The sequence below is a fragment of the Cucurbita moschata genome, unplaced genomic scaffold (assembly GCF_002738365.1).
Source record: "Cucurbita moschata cultivar Rifu unplaced genomic scaffold, Cmos_1.0 Cmo_Scf00033, whole genome shotgun sequence".
Taxonomy (NCBI): domain Eukaryota; kingdom Viridiplantae; phylum Streptophyta; class Magnoliopsida; order Cucurbitales; family Cucurbitaceae; genus Cucurbita; species Cucurbita moschata.
Window position 1 is genome coordinate 1,456,536 of NW_019268549.1, and position 26,013 is coordinate 1,482,548.

General features: G+C 37.7%; 1 protein-coding gene and 1 non-coding gene across 2 annotated transcripts; both read left to right on the forward strand.

Annotated features, from left to right (window-relative positions):
• The first annotated feature begins 4,619 nt into the window (after window positions 1-4,619).
• Window positions 4,620-4,758, forward strand: LOC111430434. The gene has a single exon (XR_002708329.1). It is a non-coding gene; the product is annotated as a small nucleolar RNA Z247 (small nucleolar RNA).
• Window positions 4,759-15,708: 10,950 nt separating this feature from the next.
• Window positions 15,709-19,085, forward strand: LOC111430323 (probable pectinesterase/pectinesterase inhibitor 61). The gene is made up of 3 exons (XM_023066534.1): window positions 15,709-16,794; window positions 17,268-17,404; window positions 18,161-19,085. The coding sequence occupies exons 1-3, from the start codon at window positions 15,824-15,826 to the stop codon at window positions 18,859-18,861; spliced, it is 1,809 nt and encodes a 602-aa protein (XP_022922302.1). The 5' UTR covers window positions 15,709-15,823; the 3' UTR covers window positions 18,862-19,085.
• The last annotated feature ends 6,928 nt before the right edge of the window (window positions 19,086-26,013 follow it).

Genomic DNA, 26,013 nt, shown 5'->3' on the forward strand with positions numbered 1-26,013 from the left:
GAAATAAATGTTCTATACTAACCTATGATTTATGAATGCGATTACAATTAACTTATACTAAGCTATACTTTTATTACCTCATGAAATAACGAATACAAGGGAAAGAAAAGAAAAACAACTCTGAAATAGGTTATGCAACAATTACATGCAAATGAGATGATGGGATCTCATGAAATAACTAATACAAGGGAAAGAAAGGAAAAACAACTCTGAAATAGGTTATGCAACAATCACATGCAAATGAGATGATGGACCTCATGAAATAATGAATACAAGGAATCACATGCAAATGAGATGATGGACCTCATGAAATAATGAATACAAGGGAAAGAAAGAAAAAACAACTCTGAAATAGGTGAGATGATGGGACCTATCTATATTTTTATTACCTCATGAAATAATGAATACAAGGGAAAGAAAGAAAAAACAACTCTGAAATAGGTTATACAACAATCACATGCAAATGAGATGATGGGACATCTATCTTCCTACGGTGCTATCCTTATGGGTAATTTGGACGTGTACCATATACTCTACACACAGCCCATACGTGCGAGTATGAGTCCACCAGTCAGCTTACACACTGATGGGCCACTTTCCTTGTCGAGCGCTGGGAGCTCCTTAGGCCGGACATGTTAGGAAGCACGACTCTCCACAATGGTATGATATTGTCCACTTTGAGCATAAGCTCTCATGGCTTTGCTTTGGGCTTCCTCAAAAGATCTCATACCAATGGAGATAGTATTCCTCACTTATAAACCCATGATCTTCCACTAAGTTAACCAATTTGGGATTCACTCCCAATAATCCTCAACAGGACATCCGTTAGAACTAGTAACCGTCAAGGCAGCGCTATGCAAAACATAATGATCGTACCCCTGCCATTGGGTGTACGCGTCCGTACCCTCGTGATAGAATAGGGGAATCCCCCCAATGCATGAGCACACATAATGCATGAGCTCCCCAATATTTCTACTTTTATCATTAATAAATATTACTCCGCTATCATCTTTCATGCTGAACATGTCATTTCTTATTTTTTAGTCTACGTATCATACATAATCCTAACGGGGTTACATTTCATGCAATTTATCATGATTTCATGTCATACATTACATGCTGTTTACATAATGATCGTACCCTGCCATTGTGTGACACGTCCATACCCTCGTGATGGAATAGGGGAATCCCCCCAATGCATGAGCTCTCCGATATTTCTACTTTTATCATTAATGAATATAACTCCGCTATCATCTTTCATGCTTAACATGTCATTTCTCATTTTTCAATCTACGTATCATACATAATCCTAACGGGGTTACATTTCATGCAATTTATCATGATTTCATGTCATACATTACATGCTATTTACATTCAAAATTATAGTACCATTCATGCCTGAATCATTCAGACACATCATAAACGTCATAAGCATAGTACATCATATCATACTAAACAGCATACATTCACATTTCACACGCGTACTAATCGAGTATAACAGTCTAGCATACAATTTAATGATACGTGCGAATCCATGAGCACGTGCCAACACACAATATACAACACGTAACCTATCACAAGTGAGCCACTTACTTGGTAGGTCTTAGCCGAAGTACTCCCTAAAATAAAAGCGTAAGCTCCTAGCTCTACGTATACGTCCTACGCTTTCGTTGGTGGTTGGTTTCTATTGGATCATTTGACACCTTCGTTAGTATTTCACAAACATTATTAATTTCAAACTTGAATTTTTAAAATACGACCTTAAAATGATCTATTTTACCTTAAACGAGGTTGAAATCAAGTCGGAGAGGGTCGAAATGGTGCCAAATGCATCGAAAATGGGTTTCCCGAGTCGAATACGCCGCAGGAGCCAAGAAGTTGCCGGAGCCGAGGGATGTCCCGCTGCAGACGTGCCACATGGCACAACCACAGGGTAACGTGGGTACAGCTGTCTCGGGTCGAACGCGTGAGTTCTGGTTGTGATGGGTTGTAGGGTTTTAGTTGCGATGGGTTGGGTTGAACTCTACTGTTGGGCCATGGTTTGTTTTGGTGGACCGAGGGTTGAATCGTTGGGCTGAGAGGGTTTTGGATCGTGAGTCGGACTTCGTCTTCCTTGCCCGATTGCCAGAGTTTTTTTTCGACGACTCTCTCATTCTCCTCTGTCACGTTGTTCTGATGTTCTGTTTCCTCCTTTTTCCTCTTTTTCGAGTCTCCTCCTCCCCGTAATCCCATTTATGGTGTTTGTTTGGTTCGTAAGGGCCTAACACTCTCGGATCTAAAAGGGTCAAAAAACTCGACGTTCTGTTTTCCTTCCCCGACGGTGTACGACGTGTAAGCAATGTTGAAATCTATCCCTGCTGTATGTAAAAGTCTTTGGGATTGTTTTCGTGGTGTAGACCAGAGGTTTTGAAGTCGATTTCGTATGGTTTGGCTTCGCCAGAGCGTCGTCGGTTTCTTCCTCAAACTCTCACATTTTTTTCATTTTCTTCCTTGTAGGCAGTTTGGCCGAGGGTCAGGGTCTGTTGTTGTGGTGACCCTCGAAGTTTCGCGAGGCTCGTGGGTCGTGTGAGAACATAAACTCTGGCATTCGTTGGAGTTTTTAATCTCGCTGACGGCCGCAAATTTTTTATTTTTTTTTTATCTGGTCTGTTACATTGCTCATACATCATCACATAATTCACGTATGGTATCATAAATCACAGCTCACACATCATACGTCATATAATTCACATATGTCATCGTAAGTCATCATACATCATAGTTCATACAATTTTTCTTGCCTATCCTATAGTAAAGTCACTTACTTGGTTGGCCTTAGCCGGTATTCTTCCTAATTATTATACATTAGCTCCCGTTCATCGAGAGTTGTTCCGAATGTTGCCAAAGTTTGTTTCCTATCATACCGTTCGTTACCATTTGTTAGTATTTCATAAATTAATCATAATCCAACTAACATATGGGAAATACAACACTAAAATGGCCTCAATTACCTTAATCAAAATCGAAAGAAGAATTGGGAGGGTCGAAACGGTGCAAAACGGGCTAAAGTAGGAGTACTCGAGCCAAATAAGCCTAGAAGTTGTTGGGAGTCGCGCTGAGACGTCTAAGCCGATCAAGCCAAAGGGCTGTTTGGGCCGCAGTTTGACATGCGGCAGGCCAAGAGTGGGCCATTCGTGTGTAGTCATCTCGGGTTGAGGCTCAATTTAAGTTAGCTCGCGGGTCGCGTTGGGTTATTGGGCTGTTGCAGGTGGGTCTCGGTTGTAGGCTGGGCCACCGGTCATGTGTGCTGCAGGCTAGGCTACTAGTCCAAGATAGGTTTGGGCCTTGGGTTGCAGGTTGGACAAGAGACACGGGTTACAGGCGGGTCGCGGGTCACGTCACGGGTCACTACCATTGGACTCGGTTGAAGCCCGCGCTGGCTGCAGATGCATGAGCTAGGCTGGTAGACATCACAGGGACCAAGAGTGAGCGAGAGGAAGAGAAAGACCACAATGCAACGAATGCGGAAAACATCATTGGGTTAGATGCATGGCTGGATTTAGAGCGTGTTTCCAGTGTTTCCGAGAGGGGCACATTATTACGAAAAACTTAAGTAACCCGCCAAGAGGCCCAGGTGGTGCTGAGAGACCCATACAGACCCGCTCTCAGGCAAGAGCATATGCATCCATCAGTAGGAACACCAAGAAAGTTGGCATAGTGGTGACAGGTACTTTATCCGTCTTGGGGCACTATGCTTCAACTTTATTTGATTCAAGCTCTACTCATATTTTTATATATGTACCATTTGTTAGCCAAACAGGATTCGATCTAGAACCCTTATTGTATATATTGACTGTTAGTACCGAGCATGGGTAGACTTAGTTACTAAGAATAGAGTAAAAGGTGGATAAGTAATAGTTGTGAGACGAACATTAGATGTAAACCTGATAGTTGTCAGCATGTCAGACTTCAATGTAATACTAGGAATGGATTAGTTGGCTGAGAACAACGCTAGAATATATTTCATTGTACACATCTATATATACATGAGGTTGTGACCCATATAGGTCACAGAGCCATTCAACCTAACATGGTATTAGAGCCAAGGTTTGTTCATTAACAATGTCTACCATATCTTGTTCCTCCTCCCCATCCACCATCTCCTACCCGATCTCATCTACCTTGACATCGACCTTTGGCCCAATCCCTCTCCACCATGGTGTCACAATCTATCTCACCAAAATAATTTCATCATATGGCGTGCCCAGCTCCTCCTCTACGTACGGAATACGAAGCTTATAGGCTACCTCGATGGCAGCATTGCTGCACCTGCCAAGGTGGTCCCTTCCTAAACCACTTCTGGTGTTGACCTGATCTCTAATCTGGCCCATGACCAGGATCAACAGGTCCTTAGTGGCCTTCTCTCCTCCATGTCTGAGGAGATTCTTCGTAATGTGGTTGCCGCTACTACATCCAAGGAGGTGTGGGATACCCTGTAACGGATGTTTTCATTGTCAACTCGTGCTCGCACTGTTCAGATCCTTGTTAAGCTTGCCATGTCCAAGAAACACGATCTGTCTGCTACAGATCATTTTCGTAAGATCAAAGAGTTTGCCACGGAGCTAGTCACCACCAACTCGGCCTTGCAAGATGATAACGTGATCGTGTATCTCCTCGCTAGTCTTGGCCCTGACTGTGATCCATTCGTCACCTTGATGACTACCAAGAGTGAAGCCCTCACGTTTGATGATGTGTTTGCGCATCTAATGGCTTTTGAAGCTCGCCAACTACAACACTAGGCTAAACTTCAGTTAAATCCTAGATTTTAGGCCAATTATGCTACTCGTGGTGCTCAGCAGAAGAAATGTGTGCGTAGGGATCGTGGTCGTGGCTCTTCTCGAGGTGGCGCGCCCTCTCATCCTATTGGTGATCATCGTGACCTTTCTGCTCGTCCTTCCTGCCAGATCGCGGCAAAGTGGGATATACTGTTGTTCGCTGCTGGCATAGGATGAATGATTCCTATCAAGATGAACCTCCTTCTGCGGCACTGGCGGCTACTTCCTCTTACTAGATTGATCCAAATTGTACAGCAACACAGGCGCCACTGATCATATCACTAGTGACCTGGATCGTCTCGCTATGCGTGAATGCTAGCATGGAGGTGAACAAGTTTAAGTCGGCAATGGAGCAGGTTTGCGAATTTTGCATACTGGTCATTCTTCAATTAATATTGTTGTTCGTCCTTTTGCATTGCGTAATATTTTTCATGTGCCTAAAATTCCCAAACATCTCTTTCTATTCATAAATTTTCTTGTGACAATGACATATTCTTTGAACACCATCCTTGGTCTCTATCCTATTAAACCATCTGATGTCGATGATCTCAAGCACGCCTTAGTGAGCAGATCTACTACTCACGCCCAATGACATTCACGTCTTGGACATCCTTCATCTCAAGTCGTAAAGTCAATTTTGCGTCTAAATAATATTTTGTGTGCTAGTGAGGCACCTTTGCCAATTTGTAATGCGTGTCGGTTAGCAAAAAGTCATCAGTTACCATACACTAGTTCTTTTCATATGTCTTCATCGCCTTTGGAATTGATTTTTTTGAATGTTTGGGGTCCTTCTCCTCCATCGTTAGGGGCTTTAAATATTATATCAGCTTCATTGATGATTTCAGTAAGTTTTTATGGATCTATTTGATGCATGATTGTACAGAAGCTCCTCGTATACTTTTGCAGTTCAAGTTCATGTTGAGCGCCCCCTGGATACTAAAACCAAGTGTGTCTAGTCTGATTGGGGTGGGGAATATCAGAAAATCCATAACACATTCTTTCGTTCCCTTGGAATTGGTCATCGTGTTTCGTGCCCTCACACACATCAACAAAATGGGTCTGTTGAACGCAAGCACCGTCTTATTGTTGAAATTGGCCTAGCCCTTTTAGCTCATGTTGATGTACCTATTAAATTTTGGGATAACGCGTTTATTATAGTCGCATATCTCATCAATTGTCTTCCTACTCGTGTCATTAATAACCAATTCCCCTTAGAGCTTCTTTTTCATACCTCACCAAATTACTCCTTATTAAAGTTTTTTGGGTGTGCTTGTTGGCCTCATTGTTTCCCTCATAACAAAGAAAAGCTCTCTTTTCGATCAAAAAAATGTGTGTTTCTAGGCTACAGTTCTTTACATAAAGGCACCTTTCTTTACATAAAGAGTATAAGTGTCTTGACACCAATTCTGACCGTGTTTATATTTCTAGAGACGTCATATTTGATGAGAATATTTTTCCGTTCAAGAGAGCCCCACCCAGTTCTTCTCCAACTTTGCAGCCGACGCAAAATACCCCTGATTTGTGCACCTTGCCTTTGGGTAACAGCAGTACTAATTTGGAAAATGATTATATGCATATATCTGTGCCTACTAACTCTTTGGATACAGAAAATCTGGTATCCACATCAGCTTCAAGATTGCCACTACAAAACTCTGCATCGTTGCCGCGCAAATCGGCATCGTTGTTCCACCAATGATTGGGACCTCAGATCCTCTGCCAGCAGATGATATTCCGGCATTGCTTGGGCCCCACCTAGATTCTCTAGGCTCTGATCTTGGGGATTGGTCTCCTGGCATTGCTTGGGCCCCACCTAGATTCTCTAGGCTCTCATCTTGGGGATTGGTCTCCTGACTCGCCTTGGAATGTGCAACGGCTGCTGGTCAACCGATTGTTGTAGCACTGGTTGCTCCCCTCGCAACGACTGGTACGACTGTCCCCTCAGTTGACAATCATGCACCAACTACTCAATTGTATGGTACTCGATTGAAGCACAATATCAAGCAACCCAAGGTGCATACAGATGGAATAGTAACATATTATATGGTTCGATTTTCTGCCTCTAAACCTACCTCACATATTACTGCTATGAAGTATCTCCTCTGGCGTCAGGCAATGAATGATGAATTTTAGGCACTTCTAAAAAATAAGAATGTTTTTCAAACTCAAGCAAAAGACAGATGACTCTATTGATCGCTACAAAGCATGACTGGTTGCTAAAGGGTTTAACCAGCAGTATGGCGTTGATTATGATGATACCTTCAATCCCGCTGTTAAGCCCACTACCATTCGGCTCTTATTATCTTTTGATATTTTTCGTGGTTGGGCTATTCGGTAGATTGATATTTAGAATGTTTTTTTTCATGGCTTTCTTAATGAAGATGTTTATACAAAACCCCCCTGGATTTGTGGATTCTCAACATTCTGGTTATCTTTACAAGCTGGATAAGTCACTTTATGCCCTCAAATAAGCTTCGTGTGCTTGGTTGACTCGCCTTAGCTCCAAACTATTACAACTGGATTTTACACCTTCAAAGGTTGATGTCTCTCTTTTCATTTTTAACAAGACGGACATTCGAACGTATATCCTCATCTATGCTAATGACATTATTATCATCAACTCATCTTCTATGGCTATTGAGAAACTTCTTGCACATATTCAAGATGATTTTGCCATCAAGGGTCTTGGCACTTTGAGTTATTTTCTTGGGATTGAGGCCCACCATGTTGACTATGGCAATTCGGAGGAAAACGTCGACGAAAAAAAACTGGCCGAGGGAAAAATTCTTTCGAAGGAAAAAATAGCTGAAAGTAAAAGGAGAGAGGGAGAGATTTGCTGAAGACATGTTTTATTTCTATTCATTGAATTCTTTAAATAACAAACCTAATTACAAAAATAGAAAAGTCGGCGAAGACTTCGCCCAAAGTTGGGCAAAAATGGCAGCTAGAATTACGCTCTTGCATTGGCGTGAATTCAGAAGTTTTGAGAACGTCAAAACAACCTAAAAGGAACATAGCTTTTATTTAACATACCATACTTCAAATGGACTTGTTCTGAAACAACATAAATAAGTTCCAGATTTATTATCCAGATCCAATATGCTCGCCTCCAAAGATGTTTCCACACCCATGCTTCCTAGCGAGAAGTTGTTATTGGATGGTAGTGGAAAGCTCTCACTTGAGGATACTACTCGCTATCGGAGTGTTGTTGGTGCTCTCCAATATTTGTCTCTGATACGTCCTGATATCTCCTTATGTGTCAATAGAGTGTGCCAGTTCATGTCCTCCCTGACTTCTGTACATTGGGCCGTGGTCGAACGAATTCTCTGTTATCTACATGACACTATTGATATGGGCTTGCGACTCCTCGAATGCTGATTGGGTCAGGAATCCTGATGACCGTTGAGGCACTGGAGGCTATGCGATCTTTTTTGGTGGCAATCTTATCTCCTGGAGTTCAAAGAAACAATCGATAGTTTCTCGTTCTAGGACAGAGGTCGAATACAAGGCAGGTGCTTATGCCAGTGCGAATTACTCTAGATCCAAGTCCTCTTGCGTGAGCTTGGGATTTCGCAAGCGCGAGCACCTAGCCTATGGTGTGACAACATTGTACCACCTACTTTTTCGTCAATCCAATCTTTCATCGATGGACGAAGCATGTTGAGATTGATTATCACTTCGTCGAGTATCAACTTGTCAGCTTGATGTGCGGCTCATATCTTCCAAGGATCTGCTGATATCATGACAAAGCCATTGCCAACTCCTTCTTTTAGCAGTTTTAAGGGCAGTCTCAACCTAGTAGTACATCATCTAGATTTAGATTAAGGGGTGTTAAACTTATAATAGGTCATATCTATTCATAGTGAGTGATTTCCTAGTTTGTTAACATGGATCAAAGCCCACCATGTAATCTTCCTTGTACACATCTATATATACATAAGATCCCCATATAGGTCACAGCACATTCAACCTAACACAACCCACACTTGAACAACATGTTATTGAATCTCAACAAGAGAACCACAACTTAGCCAAGATTTTGGGTTAGTTAACAACTGGTTTAGTTGACAGTTTCTCCAAATCATTAGATGGCAGTTTGTTAACCATTGCTCACAACTCACCATGCTTTATGCATCCAAGATGTACCAAGTCTTGAAACAACACTTCTGGTAGCGAAGCATGAAAAAAGATATAACAGAATTTGTAAGCAAGTGTCTAGTATGACAAGAGGTAAAAGCCCCTAGACAGAGGATGGTAAGATTGTTGTAATCCCTCAGTGTGCCGGAATGGAAGTAAGAAAGAATCGCTATGGACTTCATCGTAGAGCTACCTAGAACACTGAAGGGATATACAGTAATCTGTGTAATCGTTGACAGACAGACTAAATCAACACATCTCCTACCTGGTAAGGCAACTTATACTGTATGCGAAAGAAATTGTAAGACTTCAAAGAGTTTCAGTGTTAATAGTGTCGGATCGAGACCCACGCTTTATGTCAGCATTTTGGTGCAAACTCCAGAAAGCGTTGGTACTCGCCTCAACTTTAGTACTGCCTTCCACCGATAGACAGACTGTTAAACTGAGCGTTTCGACCAAATTTTGGAAGATATGTTGCGTGCATGTGTATTAGATTTTGCTGGTAGTTGGGACTCTAAGCTACACCTTATGGAGTTGACATTGTATGACATTGTTTGAAAGAATTAATGAGACTGGAGTTAGTTTGAGTTATCAATGAGATTGTACAAAAGATTAGGGCAAGAATGTGTATAGTTGATCTACAGAGGATTAAGTTGAGTAACTTTGATGAGAAGTATTGAGAGATTATTGAGGGTAAGTAAAGCTTATCTACACCGGATTATTAGGGGTAAGTATCAAATTTTCATCTACGATTCATTTTTCTTTAAATTGAGAATTTCTTTACCTTTAGAGGATTAAGCTGGGTAACTTTGATGAAGAAATCAAGAGCTAAAACATCCTAGATCCTCTCCATTTTCGGGTAAGCTTTAGATCGAGAAAAATTTCTCAAAACTAAGGTCATACATTTAAAAATATTCCTCCAAACTAATTCCTTTAGCTAGAGGAAAGAATAAAGAAGAGGTTCAATGAAAAAATCGAGCTTAGAAAACATCTAGAAACAACACAAATTAATTATTACAAAATTTAAAATGCATGAAAGCATTGTAATGTAGACTAAATTGTTATTTCAACAATAAATAAATATATATATTATATATATATATAGACCAATTTATATTATGAAGTCGGTGAAATTTAATTTGGAGAGGAAAAAATGGGCATATGTGGCACTTTTTTGCATTTAAAAGCTAAGTGTCCCCCATCTAATTGTTAATAGGTCCCATTGAAAAAGGTTGTCATTGCTCCTATTCACACCTTTTTCTCTCCACATATGCCTATTGAGACATAAGACTCAACCCTTTAATAATCAATTTAATTTTTTTTTAATTTTTATTATTATTTTTTTTATTTGTTTTGGTCCTCGTTCGATGTGAGATCTCACATTAGTTGTATAGAAGAACAAAACATTACTTACAAGAGTGTGAAACCTCTCCCTTGTATACACATTTCAAAACAGTGAGCTGACAACCTTACATTTAGAAACTCTAGAGAAGAACAGGAATTGCTAGATCAGAAAAGAAAAAACTCAAAATTTTCCCAAAGTAGGTAACGGGCCAAAGAGGATAATATTTATTATCGGTAGCCTCGGGTAGTTACAAATGGTATTAAAGTCAGTCACGAGACGGTGTGAGTTACTAATCAAAGTACAACTAAACCCTTTCTGTAGTAGTTGCGTATTAAAACTATGAGGCTGACGACGATACATGATGGGTCAAAGTGGACAATATCGGTTAGTGGTGGGGTTGGGGAGTTACAAATGGTATCAGAGCCAAATATCAGGCGGTGTGTTAACGAAGACGTTAGACGTTGGGCCCCTAAGTGGATGGATTGGGAGATCTCACATTAATTAAAGAGGGGACAATAACAACTAGTGGTGACCCGCCCCCTCGAGCTGTTGCACTAACTTTCAAAGTTATATACTTTTCCTTAAAATTTTGATAAAAATCATCCATCTACATAAATAAGGAACGTATTAAAATAAAATAAAAATCTTAAATACTTACCTTTTCCACTTGTCATGTAAATAACTGTACAACAAGTTTTTGTTGAACAATTTATTAAAAAATAATAAAACAGAGATTTAAAAATTAAAATAAAATATTTAAAACAAGGGAACAATACATTGGATTTTAAAAATAAATAAAGAAATTAAAGAAATGGATAATCTTATATTCATCATATAATTAAATTAATTAAATTATACAATAAAACATGATGGTGATGTAGCACATGGGTTGCAATGCATTGAAGGGACAATTATTAGAAACCAAATCATTTTTTGAAATAGGGATTATAAAATTAGTATCCTAATTAATGCAAAAATTAAAATTGAAACTATGGATCGATCTATTAGACACATAGATCAACTCGGTATCGATTAACCAATAATTCTAGTCAGTTTGTATGGTAGTCATCTCGTTTTTTTGAGTTTTTTTTTAAAAAAAATACTATGCATCTTTCTTTTTATGATTTTTCACATAATAAAATAAATTTAAGTGATGAAATGCAATATTCTATTCTAACCTAAGACTAGGAATTTAAATATGTGACTATCCTATGCACGTACCACTGTCTCTATTCTCGATGTCACTGTCATCCGTACATGGGCATCTTGCCTTTACCTAAAAAATGATATGACATACAGCCTAAGTATTTCAAAGAATACTCAGTAAGTGACTCCACTATAGGGGTCAAACATATGCAATCATGCTCATGGGACCTATCTCTACCTCATCTGGGAGTAGCCTCTAGTCTCTGACTACTTTGGATGTGTAATGCTTAGACATACGACCCACACGTGCGAAGGTGAATCCCTAGAGACTTCGCACACCTCCTGGACCCTCTCTAATTAAGCTACTCTGTAGCGACCTCCGAAGGTTAGCAGAACCCCTAGTGTCATGCTTCCCATGATCACTCTCATCATCATACTGTGCGCGTCCACACTCATAATCTCTATTAAAAGTATCCCTGTGCTTATAAACACACAACATACATGAAGTCCCTCTAATTTCCATCTTATCCTCTCTTCTGACACAACTCTCTAGTCTCATCTCTTTGTTACATTAAGTAACACATGCTCGAAGATATTTATATTAATATCATTTTCATGTTCTTAGGGTTGTGCCCTATGTCGGTCTATCGACATGATGCAATAGGGCACTCATCATGATAAAGCATGCTTAGTATGGAAAACATAATTTATTAAGATAAATATCATACAATCATCATACTCATCATAACGTCATTAAGTGCATCCAATTTGTCATGTACGTCATACATCGAAATATATAAATTACATACATTATCATGCATCACAGCCAAACATCATACTCATATGACACCAATCGAGACTCATAGACCAATGTAAAGTAACTTATATGGCTAAATCCTCTATCATGCTCACATCTAGCTCACATGTAAGACAATCGATGTTTATATACGAGCATACATATAGCTTTAATCTCCTAACAAGCATGTTAGCATTCAATATCAAGCATCTTTACCTACTTAGGAATCATAGTCAAGAACAATCATTCTAACCAAAGTCTTAATAATTCAATCCAATCAAATTAGAGTTTTCTCATAAGGGTGGAAGCTCTTACTACAATAATAGATATTCAGCTGTTCTAAATTTTTATTTACTAAGTCTTGTACTTAAGTGCAAGTAATATTTGCTTTCATACATGTTCAAGATTCCTTTAGTCAATTCCTAATCGATTCCTACAAGTATTATTAGATGAAAAGTTTGAATGATTACTTATCGCATTTGAGTTGTTTAGGGTCGCAATTTTCCTTCTTGTAATCTGAATTCTTCTAAACTTCTCATTCATGTCCTAAATTAAGTCCAAACAAGAAAACTAGTAAACCAAAATTGAGAATCAATCTCTAAACGACTAAAATACATCAACAATAGTCGAATGGTCAAAATTGGGCTGTCGGTTGACTGATCAATGCTAGTCGTGTTTAACTTCATGTACCTCAAGAAACGCGCATCTGGTGTTCTTTTCCGATCGCTCTCTACCTAGGATCACCATTATTACTAAGTCCAAGCTCTCACCTAGAACTGGAAAATTTGAGATCTTTCTTGTTAGTACCATGAAGTTGTAGGACACAAATGAGCTCAAATCAATGTTGAAAATCCACGAATTGGACAAAATGAGCTCAAATCAGTCCGGTCGTGTGTTCAATGGTCAATAGCTCCAAGAATGGGACAAACTGTGGCCGAATAGGACCTTAGCCATTGAGAGTTCATTCAGAGTTCACCAACCGTGAATTCACTTCAATTTAGTACCCTTAAGGTACTTTAGTATCCACTTGGTACCCTCTCAAAGTCTTTCACTTGGATTATTAGCCATGAACTAGGCGAGGAACGTCGTGTGAATATCCATCGATGTACTGTAACTACCTTAACTTTCTCTACTTAACTTAAGGCCACTACGGTACTTTTAATCTTGAACATTTAAGGTTGGAACTAACTTGATTAGGCCTTATAAATTCAACATCAATTTCATACCTCATTTATTACTTTGGAATAAACAAATACAAAAAGGAACAATACAAAAATAAAATACAACTCAACCAATACTACAAATGAAATGAAATGAAAGTTCAATTTAAACTAACCTATACTATTAAATGGAAAATACAATTCAACCTACACTAACCTATATAACTAAAGGAAATTCAAACCTATTCTATGCATGTGCCACGATCTCAAGATTGTGATGCGTCCGTTAGCCTTACAATGACTCCTTGCCTTTATCTGAAAAATGTAGTAGTACGAGGCTTGAGTATTTTAAAAACATGCGAATGTAATGATGGGACCTATTTGAAACTGTCTATTTTCCTATGGTACTATCCTAACGGGCAGTCTGGATGTGTAATTCATTTCCTAGACACGACCCACATGTGCGAGTATGAACCCAACAGTCGGTTCACACACCGCTAGGCCCTTTTCTTGTCGGGCGAGCATACTCTGTGAGCTCTCTATGCCGAACACCTGTTAGAAGTAGTAGTCGTCACGGCAACATTATGTAAAACATAATGGTCGTTCTCTTGCCTAGTAGTGTACGCGTCCCTACCATCGTGAAGGAATAGGGTTATCCCTCAATGCATGAGTCACATTAATGCATGACGTCCCAACATTTTTCCATTTTCATCATTATTAAATATAACTCACGCTATCATTTTATCATCATACCATTTCTTATATAAGGTATCATAACATTCATGCATCTACATGGGTTATATTTCATGCTATGTATCATTTTTCATATCATCCATATCAATACATGCAATTCACAAAACATAATGTAACGGTTTCATGCTTTCAAACATAACAGTTCATATCGTGCATATCACACGTTAAATATCATAACAGTCACATAATGCAATCCAAGCATATCATAACACATAACATCGCAAATCATAACAATTCATCCAAAGATAGCATAGCATTCACATTGCATAATATTTACGTACTAATTCATAACAGTCTAACATACAATTTATGACACGTGCGAACCACAAGTACCTGCCAACATACAACATGCATTTTATAACATAACGACGATAGGACCAGTTACTTGGTTGGTCTTAGCTGGCGTACTCCCTAATTAATTTAACGTAAGCTCCCGCTCCTCAAAAGCGTCCTATGTTAGGCTGGTCGTCGGTTTCTATTGGATCGTTCTCGCTTTTGTTTGTATTTCACAATAATAATCATGAATCCAACTTGAAATTGTGAAATATGGCATTAAAACTACCTTAGTTACCTTAATTGAGGTCGAGAACAAGTGCAGAAGGTGTGCAAACTGACTGGTGGGTCCATACTCGCACGTGTGGGCCATGTGTAGGAAATTAATTACCCATCCAAGCTACCCGTTAGGATAGCCGCCATAGGAAAACATATTGTTATGATAGGTCCCATTCATGAAACTGCATGTGTTTGCATTTAACCCGGGTCACTTCGTAAATATTTCTTTAAATACTCAAGCCAAGTGTTAGTTCTATTTGAGGTTAAGGCAAGACATTCATGTATGGCTCGACGACATCGCAACTTGAGACCATAACACATACATAGGGTAGTCGCATTTATTTTCTTAGACTTGAGCTAGAATACGATGTTTTTAATTTAAACGTTTATTTATTCTTTTGTTGTGTCATTTTAAGGATGTTTTCAAAACACGTAAGTCCATGTCTGTGTTTTAAGATGAAAGTTACATTTTATGAAAGTTTAAATGAAGTATTTCCGCATTCAATGTTCATGATATTTATTTAGTAACGACCTTAGATTAAATAGAAAATTTCAGGTCATCAAATATACAAGATTATTTGAGTCGAAATATCTAAGACGTTATGATTCATCTACTTAACGACACTTTCAAATGAAAGTCTAAATTGTCGAGCAATAGGGATAACTAGTTTAAAACTCACTTGTACGGTTAATTTCTCAACATTCTTGTTACAATAGCTAGAAGTTTGGACAAATCAATACCGTAGGAGAGTGAGAGATTCAAACCTCTAATCTATCCTTAAATGATAGTATATCGTAACCCATTGAATTATGTTCGAGGTGCCCTAAGTAGCATATGCTAGAATAATAAAGAAGGCATCCCCACACACGTATTGACACATCGAAAGATTTAGAAGGAAAATAAAGGGGAGCCCCACATTTGAAACATAGTGGCAAAGAAAAAAGAGTGTAGAAGATACCATGTCCTCCCCTTATGCTTCATGTCATGCCTTCATCCCCAAACAGCCCTCCAGCTATTCCCTCTCGACATAGACCTCCGACCAACCCTTTCTCCCCTTCCCTTTATTTAAACTCACTCCCATTCTTCATCTTCTCACTATCATTATTATTACATCCCTCAACCATGAACAACAACTACAATATGCTCCACTCCTCCCACTCCGGCGACACTCCGGCCTCCAGCTTTCGTGTTTCCAATGATCACTCCGATCCCCTACCGCCACCTTCACCATCCTCCTCCCGCCGCCGTATCCTTCTCATCTCCTTCTTCTCCATCCTTCTCATCACTGCCTCCGCCGTCTCGGCTGTCGTTCTCGTCCACTCTCGCATCGCCGCCTCCACGGAGTCGCATTTCCCCCACAACAAGCCCACCCAAGCCATCTCCCGGGCTTGCAGCCTCACTCTCTACCCTTCTCTTTGCCTCTCCTCCCTTCTCTCTGCCCCCGGTTCTCTCTCTGCCGACGTCCACGACCTCGTCCATATCTCTCTCAACCTAACTCTCCAGCATCTCACCAAAGCTCTCTATTCCACTTCACAAATCCCCATCTCCCAAATCTCCAACGACCCTCTTGCCCAATCCGCTTATGAAGACTGTATGGAGCTTCTAAACGACGCCGTTGAAGCTTTTTCCCTCTCTCTCTTCTCCACAACCGCCACCAACCACGACGTGATGACGTGGCTGAGTGCAGCGTTGACTTACCATGACACGTGTACGGATGGATTTTCTGATGTGGCTGACCCAATCAAGGATCAGATAACGGCCAAATTGAGTGATTTGTCGGAGATGATAAGTAACTCTTTAGCCATTTTTTCTGGGTTTGGTGGTGACGATTTGCCGGTGGAGAACCGCCGCCGCCGCCGGCTAATGGAAAGTGATGAACAGTGGTTAGCCGAGGAGAATAATGGTGATGGGGATTTTCCCCGGTGGGTGAGTGGGAAAGATCGCCGCCTTTTGGCTGCTCCCATATCGTCAATTCAGGCGGATATCGTGGTGGCTAAGGATGGTAGTGGCAAATTCAAGACAGTGGCGGAGGCCATTGCGGCGGCTCCTTCATCCAGTGGCCGCCGGATCGTGATCTACATTAAAGCCGGAAAGTAAGAACAATATTTTCTCTTTTTTATTTCAAAATTTTGAATGATTATTAATTAATTCCATTTTTTTTAACAACTTTTTCCTCATTAAATTTATTGACTTCAGTGTCGTAATCATTCAAAGCTGTAATTTACCAATTCCTATAGTCCATAGTTTTCATAATAATAATTACACAATAAAAACAATATAAAATGTCCCCTCATATTTTAAGTCCTTTTCAATTTAGTTGCCTCATAATAATAATAATAACAACAACTAAAAATTAATTAATTAATTAATTAATTTACAACAAATATTAATTATACCGACCGAAGCCGAACATATAAATAATTTAAAATAGTGGTCGGTACAGCAATGGATCGATCACGCGAGTCATGGTATTTAACGTCGAGATTTATTTATTTATTTATTTTTAAGTTAGGAAATAATTGGAAATGGGATGGGACTAAGAAGGGAGATTAATGTAATTTTGCAGGTACGAAGAGGAGAATTTGAAGGTAGGAAGGAAGAAAACAAACTTGATGTTTGTGGGAGATGGGAAGGGCATAACCGTCATTTCAGGTGGTAAAAGCGTTTATGACAAAGTTACCACTTTCCGGACCGCCACCTTTGGTATATACTCTCACACTTTTTTTTTTTCCTTTACAATTTTATTCCAAAAACCTTTTTTTTTTAATATTCTTTTTATATAAATAAATAAAATAAATATATTGATACGTGTCACGAAATTAAGGCTTCCAATTCTGACACCGGATATCTAGGACTCAGAATTATGGTCGTCTGGTCCAAATATGGCCACCACTTTTTCTTTTTCTTTTTTTTTCTTTTTTTTTTATTATAGATTTTAAGAAATATTTAAATTTTTAGTTAATTTTTTTTAAATTAACTTTTCTTTTAATGAAAGAAAAACGAATCTAAATGTTACTAAAATAAAATTTCGAGAATAAAAAATGTTTTTTCACTTAATTTTTTTAATTCAATGAAATAAATTCAAAATTTTAGGATCTAATTTAAATAAAACATTTTAAATTTATTTTGGGGAAAATATTATTATAAATTTTGGAAAAAAAAATAAGGACCTCTTCTTCACTTTATCATTTTTAGATAAATCGGAAGCTATATATATATATATGTATATATGTATGTATGTATGTATATATATATATATATGTATGTATGTATATATATATATTTTTTAATAAGAAAGGAAATTATTATAGATTTAAAGATAGCAACAAATTAAGCTACTTTTGCAGCATTAATGGGCTATAAAAAATAATTGTTTGATTTATCCAAATAATCATATGAAAAACGCCCACCGTTCCTATATATATATATATATATTTTTTTTTTTTTTTTTTTTTGCAGCGGGCTCTGGGACAGGACTAATTCTACGAGACATGACATTTGAGAACACGGCAGGGCCAAACAAGCACCAAGCAGTGGCACTACGTTTGAGTGCAGACCACGCTGTGGTATTTCGTTCCAACGTTATCGGTTATCAAGATACTCTCTATGTCCACTCAAATCGTCAGTTCTTTCGAGAGTGCGATATTTACGGCACGATTGACTTCATCTTTGGTAATGCTGTCGTCGTCTTCCAAAGTTGCAACATCTATGCTCGTAAGCCAATGTCAGGACAAAAGAATACCATCACAGCTCAAGACCGAAAAGATCCAAACCAAAACACTGGAATCTCTATCCACGCTTGTAAAATCATCGCCACTGGTGACCTCCAAGCCTCCAAGGGATCTTTCCCCACCTACCTCGGCCGCCCTTGGAAGTTATATTCTAGAGTCGTCTACATGGTATCTTCTATGGGAGACCATATTCATCCTCGCGGTTGGCTCGAATGGCAAGGCTCTTTTGCTCTTGACACTCTTTACTACGGTGAATATATGAATTCTGGGCCGGGTGCCGCTGTAGGGCAGAGGGTTAAATGGCCAGGTTATCGAGTAATAACTTCTGCTATAGAAGCCACCAAATTTACTGTCGGACAGTTTATTTATGGCTCCTCCTGGTTGCCTTCTACTGGAGTGTCGTTTTCAGCTGGATTATCTACTAACTAATATACTTACTATATATATATTTTACTATATTTTCAAGTGTATTTAAATAATTAAAAATTATTTTTTTTCATTTTTATTTTTAGGATGTGGCAGAAATGACACGTGTACAATCTCATTTCTTAGATTATGCTCTTGGCAAATAATATGGACCACATCAAACTACGAGGGTATATGAACATTATTATAAAGATGGCCAAAGATATATATTGTTATAATTGTGATTATATTCTATTGTGTCTATATTACATACTTTTCAGAATAAATTTGTTTTTTTTTTCTTTTTCTATATATATGTGTTCTTTAGGTTATAATAGAAATATGGGATGAATAAAAATAGTGAGACTTTTTTTGGAGCAATGGTCGATTTACGTAATAAATGATGATATTAAGTCATATTGTCATTATCAATCTAAATTGCCAGTTGTATAAAGCTCACTTTTTAGTGATTAAGTTTTATAAAATGGTTCATTATTAATAAAAATGACAGATTCAGCTTGTATCGTGTGTCGGCTAGAGTTGTTAAATCACCGACAACAAATTCGACTATTCACATAATTAATATAAAAAGTATAATAATACCTAAAACGTTGATGAAAATAACCGTACATAAACATATATATTAGACAACAGTACAAAATGGAGCTACTAGAACTCGAAACGTGGATGATTATTTCGTTAGTTGACCGAGTGAATGATGATAACGATTGGGTAAGCGGTAAATACTATTTGAACGTATTGTAATCGAGTGATTTGAAAAGAAAAAAAAAAAAAAAGATAAGATGAAGAAAATTGGTTGAAGGAGGAAAATGAGCTTATCTTTTGTTGTTGGGTTGGTGGGTAGACAAAGTGGTTGATGGGGACAAGAGAAAAAAATAGCAAATGGAATGATATTTTTTCTTACCGTCGGCAAGAGACCAATAATTAACACAATAATCCCAATCTCCTCTTCACTGCAATCGCATTTAGATGTCAGTGAACTTACGATTGTACGACACTTATTTCCCAGCAACAAGTGAATTAAGTCTATTCGTTCTTCTGTCGCTTACGACCAAGCGATTTATGCTCGAGCTTCTAACCCTGGTTCAAGAAGAAAGTTTTAGAAAACGGGAGTAGAGAGATTTCGAAAGAAAGTTTTGAAAACAAGATTCGAGAAATTGAAATTGGTGTTATATAGAAATGTAAGTAAAAGGCTGAACTTACTGCATATAACTATCAGGTAGGGAGAAATTGACAACTAGTCATATCTCCCTATAGTACATTTTCGGGCATTTTTGTCCAAGTGGGTGTAGACGTGATTCTGGTGAACGGTTATACACCCCCCATATTGACCCGATATGAAATGGTAAAGGCTTATCTAAGATGAAAGCATGAAAAAGGGATTTGAAATGAGCATGCAACCATAGGCAACACGTCTTGGACAAACATCACCGTGACTCGAGACTATAAATGTAACGGTATTCCTTTTATTGAATAGGTTAAAATATCTTTTTTATATGAAAGGTTACCAGCAATTCTATCTATTGAGATAGTGAGATAGTGAATGTAATTTGCCACTTATGGTCGATAGTCAATACTCGAAAATGGTTTCGCCCTCGGCTGATTTTTAGGGTACTGTTAGCAGTGTTTTGCTCATATTTTAGGACAGTTCTGAAAAGTTTTTTTTCGCTCTCTAATATCTTAATATTTCTGTAGAAAACCGCACTAGGACTTCTGAAGAAAAAGAGTCTATACCACTACATGTAGGAGCTTGAACCCGAAACCTAATTTAAAAACATTAATTGGGTCGATCTAAACCATTCAAAAAAAAAAAAACACACAATATTACTTTCGTTAGGTTAAAATACCATTTTTGTTTCTGTACTCGAGGGTTTGTTCCATTTCAATCATGTACTTTCTTTTATTAAAATTTAGTTCTTGTACTTTAAAGTTTTTTTTTTTCCCTCACATTCTTATCGGTCGAGATGAACAGATAAATGATTTAGGTATATGCTGTTTGATGAATATGCTTTTCACGTGTGTCGAGTCATTGCTATTGCCTTTTTAACTTTTGATGTCAAAATTATTTTTGTTTTAGTATATGCTTTTGTGACCTATGACTAAGAATGGAAAAAAAGCATATTGGATCAAAAAAATACAATTTCCATCTCCTTTTCTCATTCATAGGAGTTTTAATTTCTCATCTTACTTGCCTTTTTCTATGGCTATGAAGACATTATAGAAATAATAATAATCACAATAAATGGTAGATTTTATTATTTTTTAATGTTATTGGAATTTTCCATTTACTATTAATACCATTAAATAAGCCTTTATTAACATGTCCATTTTAATAAAAATATCACATCAACATTGTTAATGGAAACGCTAAATCTAAAGATGGTCACCAAAATTGGAGAGAGGTTATTTAAAAGAAGAATTTATTCTATGAACTCGAAAGAAATTTTAAAAGATATTCTAAAGATCGTAACTAAAATTCGAAGAAGCTCTTCAGCTATCAAAATTTCTGAGGGTGATTAGGTCTTTTATATATAAATAATGCCATACGTAATTTATCAGAATGCTGAGTAGCCCTGGAATTTTCATTTTTTATTGTGTAGCACGAAATTAGAAATTTGGAATGAAAAAACCACTACTTAGCAGAAGTTAAAGTTTCAATTTTTTGGGACAGGTTGGTCTAATTGTTGACATCATCCATCTCGATAAAATCATGAAAACCAAGCAAATTAATGAATAAAAATGTTGACTACTTATATTGAGGATGTAGAAGGATACTTCCCGAATATGATGAATATGGATGCGTACCTTACGACTTATGATTTTTGACATTTATGTTCGTCATGATGTTATGTGGGTCATTTCGCTTCGTGGTGTTCGGCAAGAATCTGTTAGTGAGTGGTAGCTTGACAAGTGATAACTCTCCAAAAGTAGAGTTATATCAAGTCTTTTTTGTACTTAATTTTGCACTCTTACTCACCATTTTCTCATTAATTACTCAATTTATTCTAATTAGCAAGCATGAAACAGTCCATTATGGTTTAATATGAAAAGAAAATCAATTTGCATAAATGAGTTTAATTGTACATTTAATTAAGTTATTTGGTAAAATTTCAGAATATTTAGGTTAAACATGATGTTGTAGCAAATCTGGAAATAAATTGTTGACCGTGATGCTGAAGCAATTTGGAGAGCAAACTTTTTAGAATGACATGGAAATTTTAATCCACGTTACTGGTCCATGTGGGTCATTGATTACCAATTAGAAATATTATGGGGAGATGGTTTTATCCTTTCTCAGCCCTAAATGAGAAGAAAAAAACATTATAAAAGGAAAAGGATAGCTGAAAAAGGAGGGGAGCCACACCTTTGGACAAGATTATTTTTCGGATTAGACAGCAACAGCAGAGAAGAAGGAGAAAACCCTAATCCAGCTGTTGTTAATGATTTACATGTGTGTTTAATTAACTATTTTACATACATAGTTGTTCTCTCATTCAGGAGAAGAGAGTGAGCAATGAAATCCTCTCTAATACTCTAGTTCCATTGCAACGAAACTTGAAGGTAATAGAAGGGTTATAAATAATTCTTCTCTTATAAAAAAAAAACGATTGTGGAAGTAATCACTATGCATGACCTCGAAAGTGGGGTTGAGAGTCTGTTAGAAGGAACTAAAATCTATCACAAAAACTCAACCACTTATTTAATTTCTGTTAGCCGAACCTTCCTCATTATAGTTGATTTTCTCATCATTTTTTGTTTTTCTACGGAAGAGACACTCTGCATTAGTTTGTTTAATTAGATAAAATCATACCCTCATTTGAATGTTGTTAAAAAATTTACTTTATTTACAACCATAAAATTTACCAAAAAGATAGGTCTTCTTTGGAATCAATAATTTACTTATTACTTCTACTTTGGAATCAATAATTTACTTATTATTTCTACTTGTGATAGTGTATACTTGCACTTGTTTTTGTGAATTTTACATCATTTTATTATATATATCCACAAGCAATCAACGAGTCAGGCCTAGAGGGTGTGCGAGCCCACCTGATGAGTCCATGCTCGCACGCGTCAGCGATTTATAGAGAAACATTACACCTCCAATCTTACCTAACTAGAAAGCTGCCAAAGGTCGTGTTATGATATGTTAAAAGAATAGGTCCCACCATGTTGCATGTGTTTTCATTTCTCGACCTCAACAGTGAGATTACTTACAGAGTATATCTTAAAATACTCAAACCACGTGCTACTCTTATTTTTCAGATAAAGATAAGGCACATCTGCACTGAAACTAGGATAGAAACATTATTGTTATTTGTAGCCCTTAGATTAGATCACAGTTTCAATTTCTCTTTCTTTTATCTAGGTTTCACATGGTTTGCTTTTCCCTGTACATGTTTTAACGATTTGTTATGAGCATATAAGTTTATGACATTATTTTTGTAACGACCCTATTTTCCTTTTGAAATAGAACCGCTATCATATGCAAGACAACGTACAATTATAGGGGATAATATAGAGGTCCCCATATTTTCCATCATGGCATAATAAATCACGTAATGCAACCCTCATTCTTTCATCACATATTACACTTGATAATATGCATACATAAAATCATTTTATGCATAACCTAACTTTCAAGTCATGACATTGGGATTGTGAGTGATTTTTTTATTTTAAAAACATATCATAACATGTCATAGCATATCGGGGACTAACATAACATATCATAATAAATCATGGTATCTTCCCTTAGGCTAATATAGGACTCCAGATTAGCCAAGATTTTGGATTAGTTAATAGCGGTCTAGTAGATAGCTTTTCCAAATCAACAGATGGTGGAGTTGCTATGCAAGGACGGCCATGCGTCCCAGCAACGGAGGAACTAAAGAGTTTCTTGAGCTTCTGCTGTAACATCACTGGGTGAGTTTTCTTACTACTCAAGCTCAACTCTCACTTGCTTTGTAGTCTCAAAGTTTATGTTCTCTTTGTCCTTGTACAGGACATTTTCATCAAAGGTCACATCGTAGTGTCTTAGGATTTTCCTATTCTTATCATCCCAAAGCCTGTACCCGAACATGTCAGAGTCATAGCCTATGAAGTAGCATTTCACAGCCTTAACATCAAGCTTGTCTCTCTTCTCTGGATCAATGTGAACATACGCAATACAACCAAAAGTTCTCAAGTGAGAGTTCTTTTCCTGTCCATACTTCTTCTAGCAGTTTGAACTTCAAGGGTACTGACGGCCCTCTATTAATCAAATATGTTGTTGTGTTAACAGCATCAGCTTAGAATGTCTTTGGTAATCCAGAATGAATCCTCATGCTTCTTGCTCGCTCATTCAATGTTCTGTTCATCCTTTCTGCAATACCATTTTGTCTTACTTTACTGGGAATTTTTCTTATTAATCTAATTCCCTCAGCTGCACAAAATATTTTAAATTCTGATTTGTTGTATTCTCCTCCATTGTTAGACTTCAGGCATTTGATCTTCAAGCTGGTCTGATTTTCAACTTTAGTTTTCCACTTCTTGAAGGTGGCGAAAGCATCTGACTTATGTTTCATAAATTAAACTCATACCCTCCTGCTAAAGTCATCGATGAAGGTGACGTAGAACCTTGATCCACCAAGTGATGAAACTGGAGATGGTCCCCAAACGTCTGTATGGATCATTTCCAACTACACTTCTTTGGTTCTCTGGCAGGCTTTGTGAAACTAACTTGTTTCTGTTTGCCCATAAGACAGCTCTCACAAAGACCCACCATATCAACAGATTCTAAGCCTTCTAAAGCTCCTTTCGCAGTCAATATCTTCATCCCTTTGACGCTCATGTGTCCCAGTCTATTATGCCAAAGACTTGAATTGGAAGCACTCTCAGCAGCCGCAACCATGTTTATACACTCTGCAGTAGTGTATAAGGTTCCGGATTTTGTGCCACGTGCAACAACCATGGCACCCTTCATAATCTTCCACGAACTCTTTTCAAGCTCTACTGCGTAGCCTGTTCTATCCAACTGACCAATAGAGATCAGATTCTTTTTGAGACTAGAAATGTATCTGACATCTTGTAATGTTCACTAATTTCTAGCTAGAGTTTGTATGGAGACATCTCCCTTCCCTTCAATCTCCAAGGTTTTGTTGTTGGCAAGATACTCCTTCCCGAAATTTTCTGATTTGAAATTTTGAAACAATTGCTTACTTGGAGAAGAATGGAACGATACACCTGAATCCAAAATCCAGGATTCAACTGAGCTGTTCACACAAAGGATTAAAGCATCCTCAGTATCTTCCATTGTATATATAGAATCATAATCATCTTCAGATTTATGATTCTGCTTCTTCTTCAGTTTTGTACAATCTGTCCGAAAGTGTTCTTTTCCTCCACAACTCCAACATGTTACGTTGGGTTTGTTTGAAAATTTTCACCGGTTCTTTGATTTTGATCGCCCGTGTTTGTTTGAGCTCTTTGATTTACTTTTTTCCCTTCGATCAATACAGAGAGCATTGCCTGATGAATCTCCAATTTCCCATTTGCGAATACTTTCGCTGAAAACTACATCTCGAATTTCATCAAACTTCAATTTATCAGATCCTCGAGAACTGCTAATTGCGACAACAACAATATCCCATGACTCGGGTAAAGATGACTTCAAAATCAACGCTTTAATTTCATCCTCAAAATTAATTTCCACCGAACTCAGTTGACTTACGCTCATATGAATTCATTTATATGATCAACAACAGATCCACCTTCAGACATCTGTAGATTGAACAATTTTCGCATCAAATACACCTTAATCATAGTCGATGGTTTTTCGTACATATTCGACAGCTCCTTCAACGGATCTGACATTGTCTTTTCCTTGATGATGTTGAACGCCATGTTTCTAGATAGCGTCAACCAGATCAGCCCTAAGACTTGTGGATCCTTGAGCTTCCACTATTTCGTGGTCATGGTATCTGGCTTCTCCCCCAATAGAGAAAATGCAAGGAGAACTCTGGCTAAAGGATTTGGATTGATGAGTATGTGTAAGAGAGAATAGAGAATAGAAAAAATACATTTTCAAAGCTCTACCTGAGGGGATATATATATGGTTCAATTTACTATATATAGTTTTACCAGATTTAACTATCTACTATATATACCTATTTA

Excerpts from the sequence above, each read along its gene's own strand:
- LOC111430323 (XM_023066534.1), top strand. The coding sequence starts at position 15,824 with ATGAACAACAACTACAATATGCTCCACTCCTCCCACTCCGGCGACACT. Across the intron at positions 16,795-17,267 it reads ATCTACATTAAAGCCGGAAA|GTACGAAGAGGAGAATTTGA; the intron begins GTAAGAACAATA and ends GTAATTTTGCAG. Across the intron at positions 17,405-18,160 it reads TTTCCGGACCGCCACCTTTG|CGGGCTCTGGGACAGGACTA; the intron begins GTATATACTCTC and ends TTTTTTTTGCAG.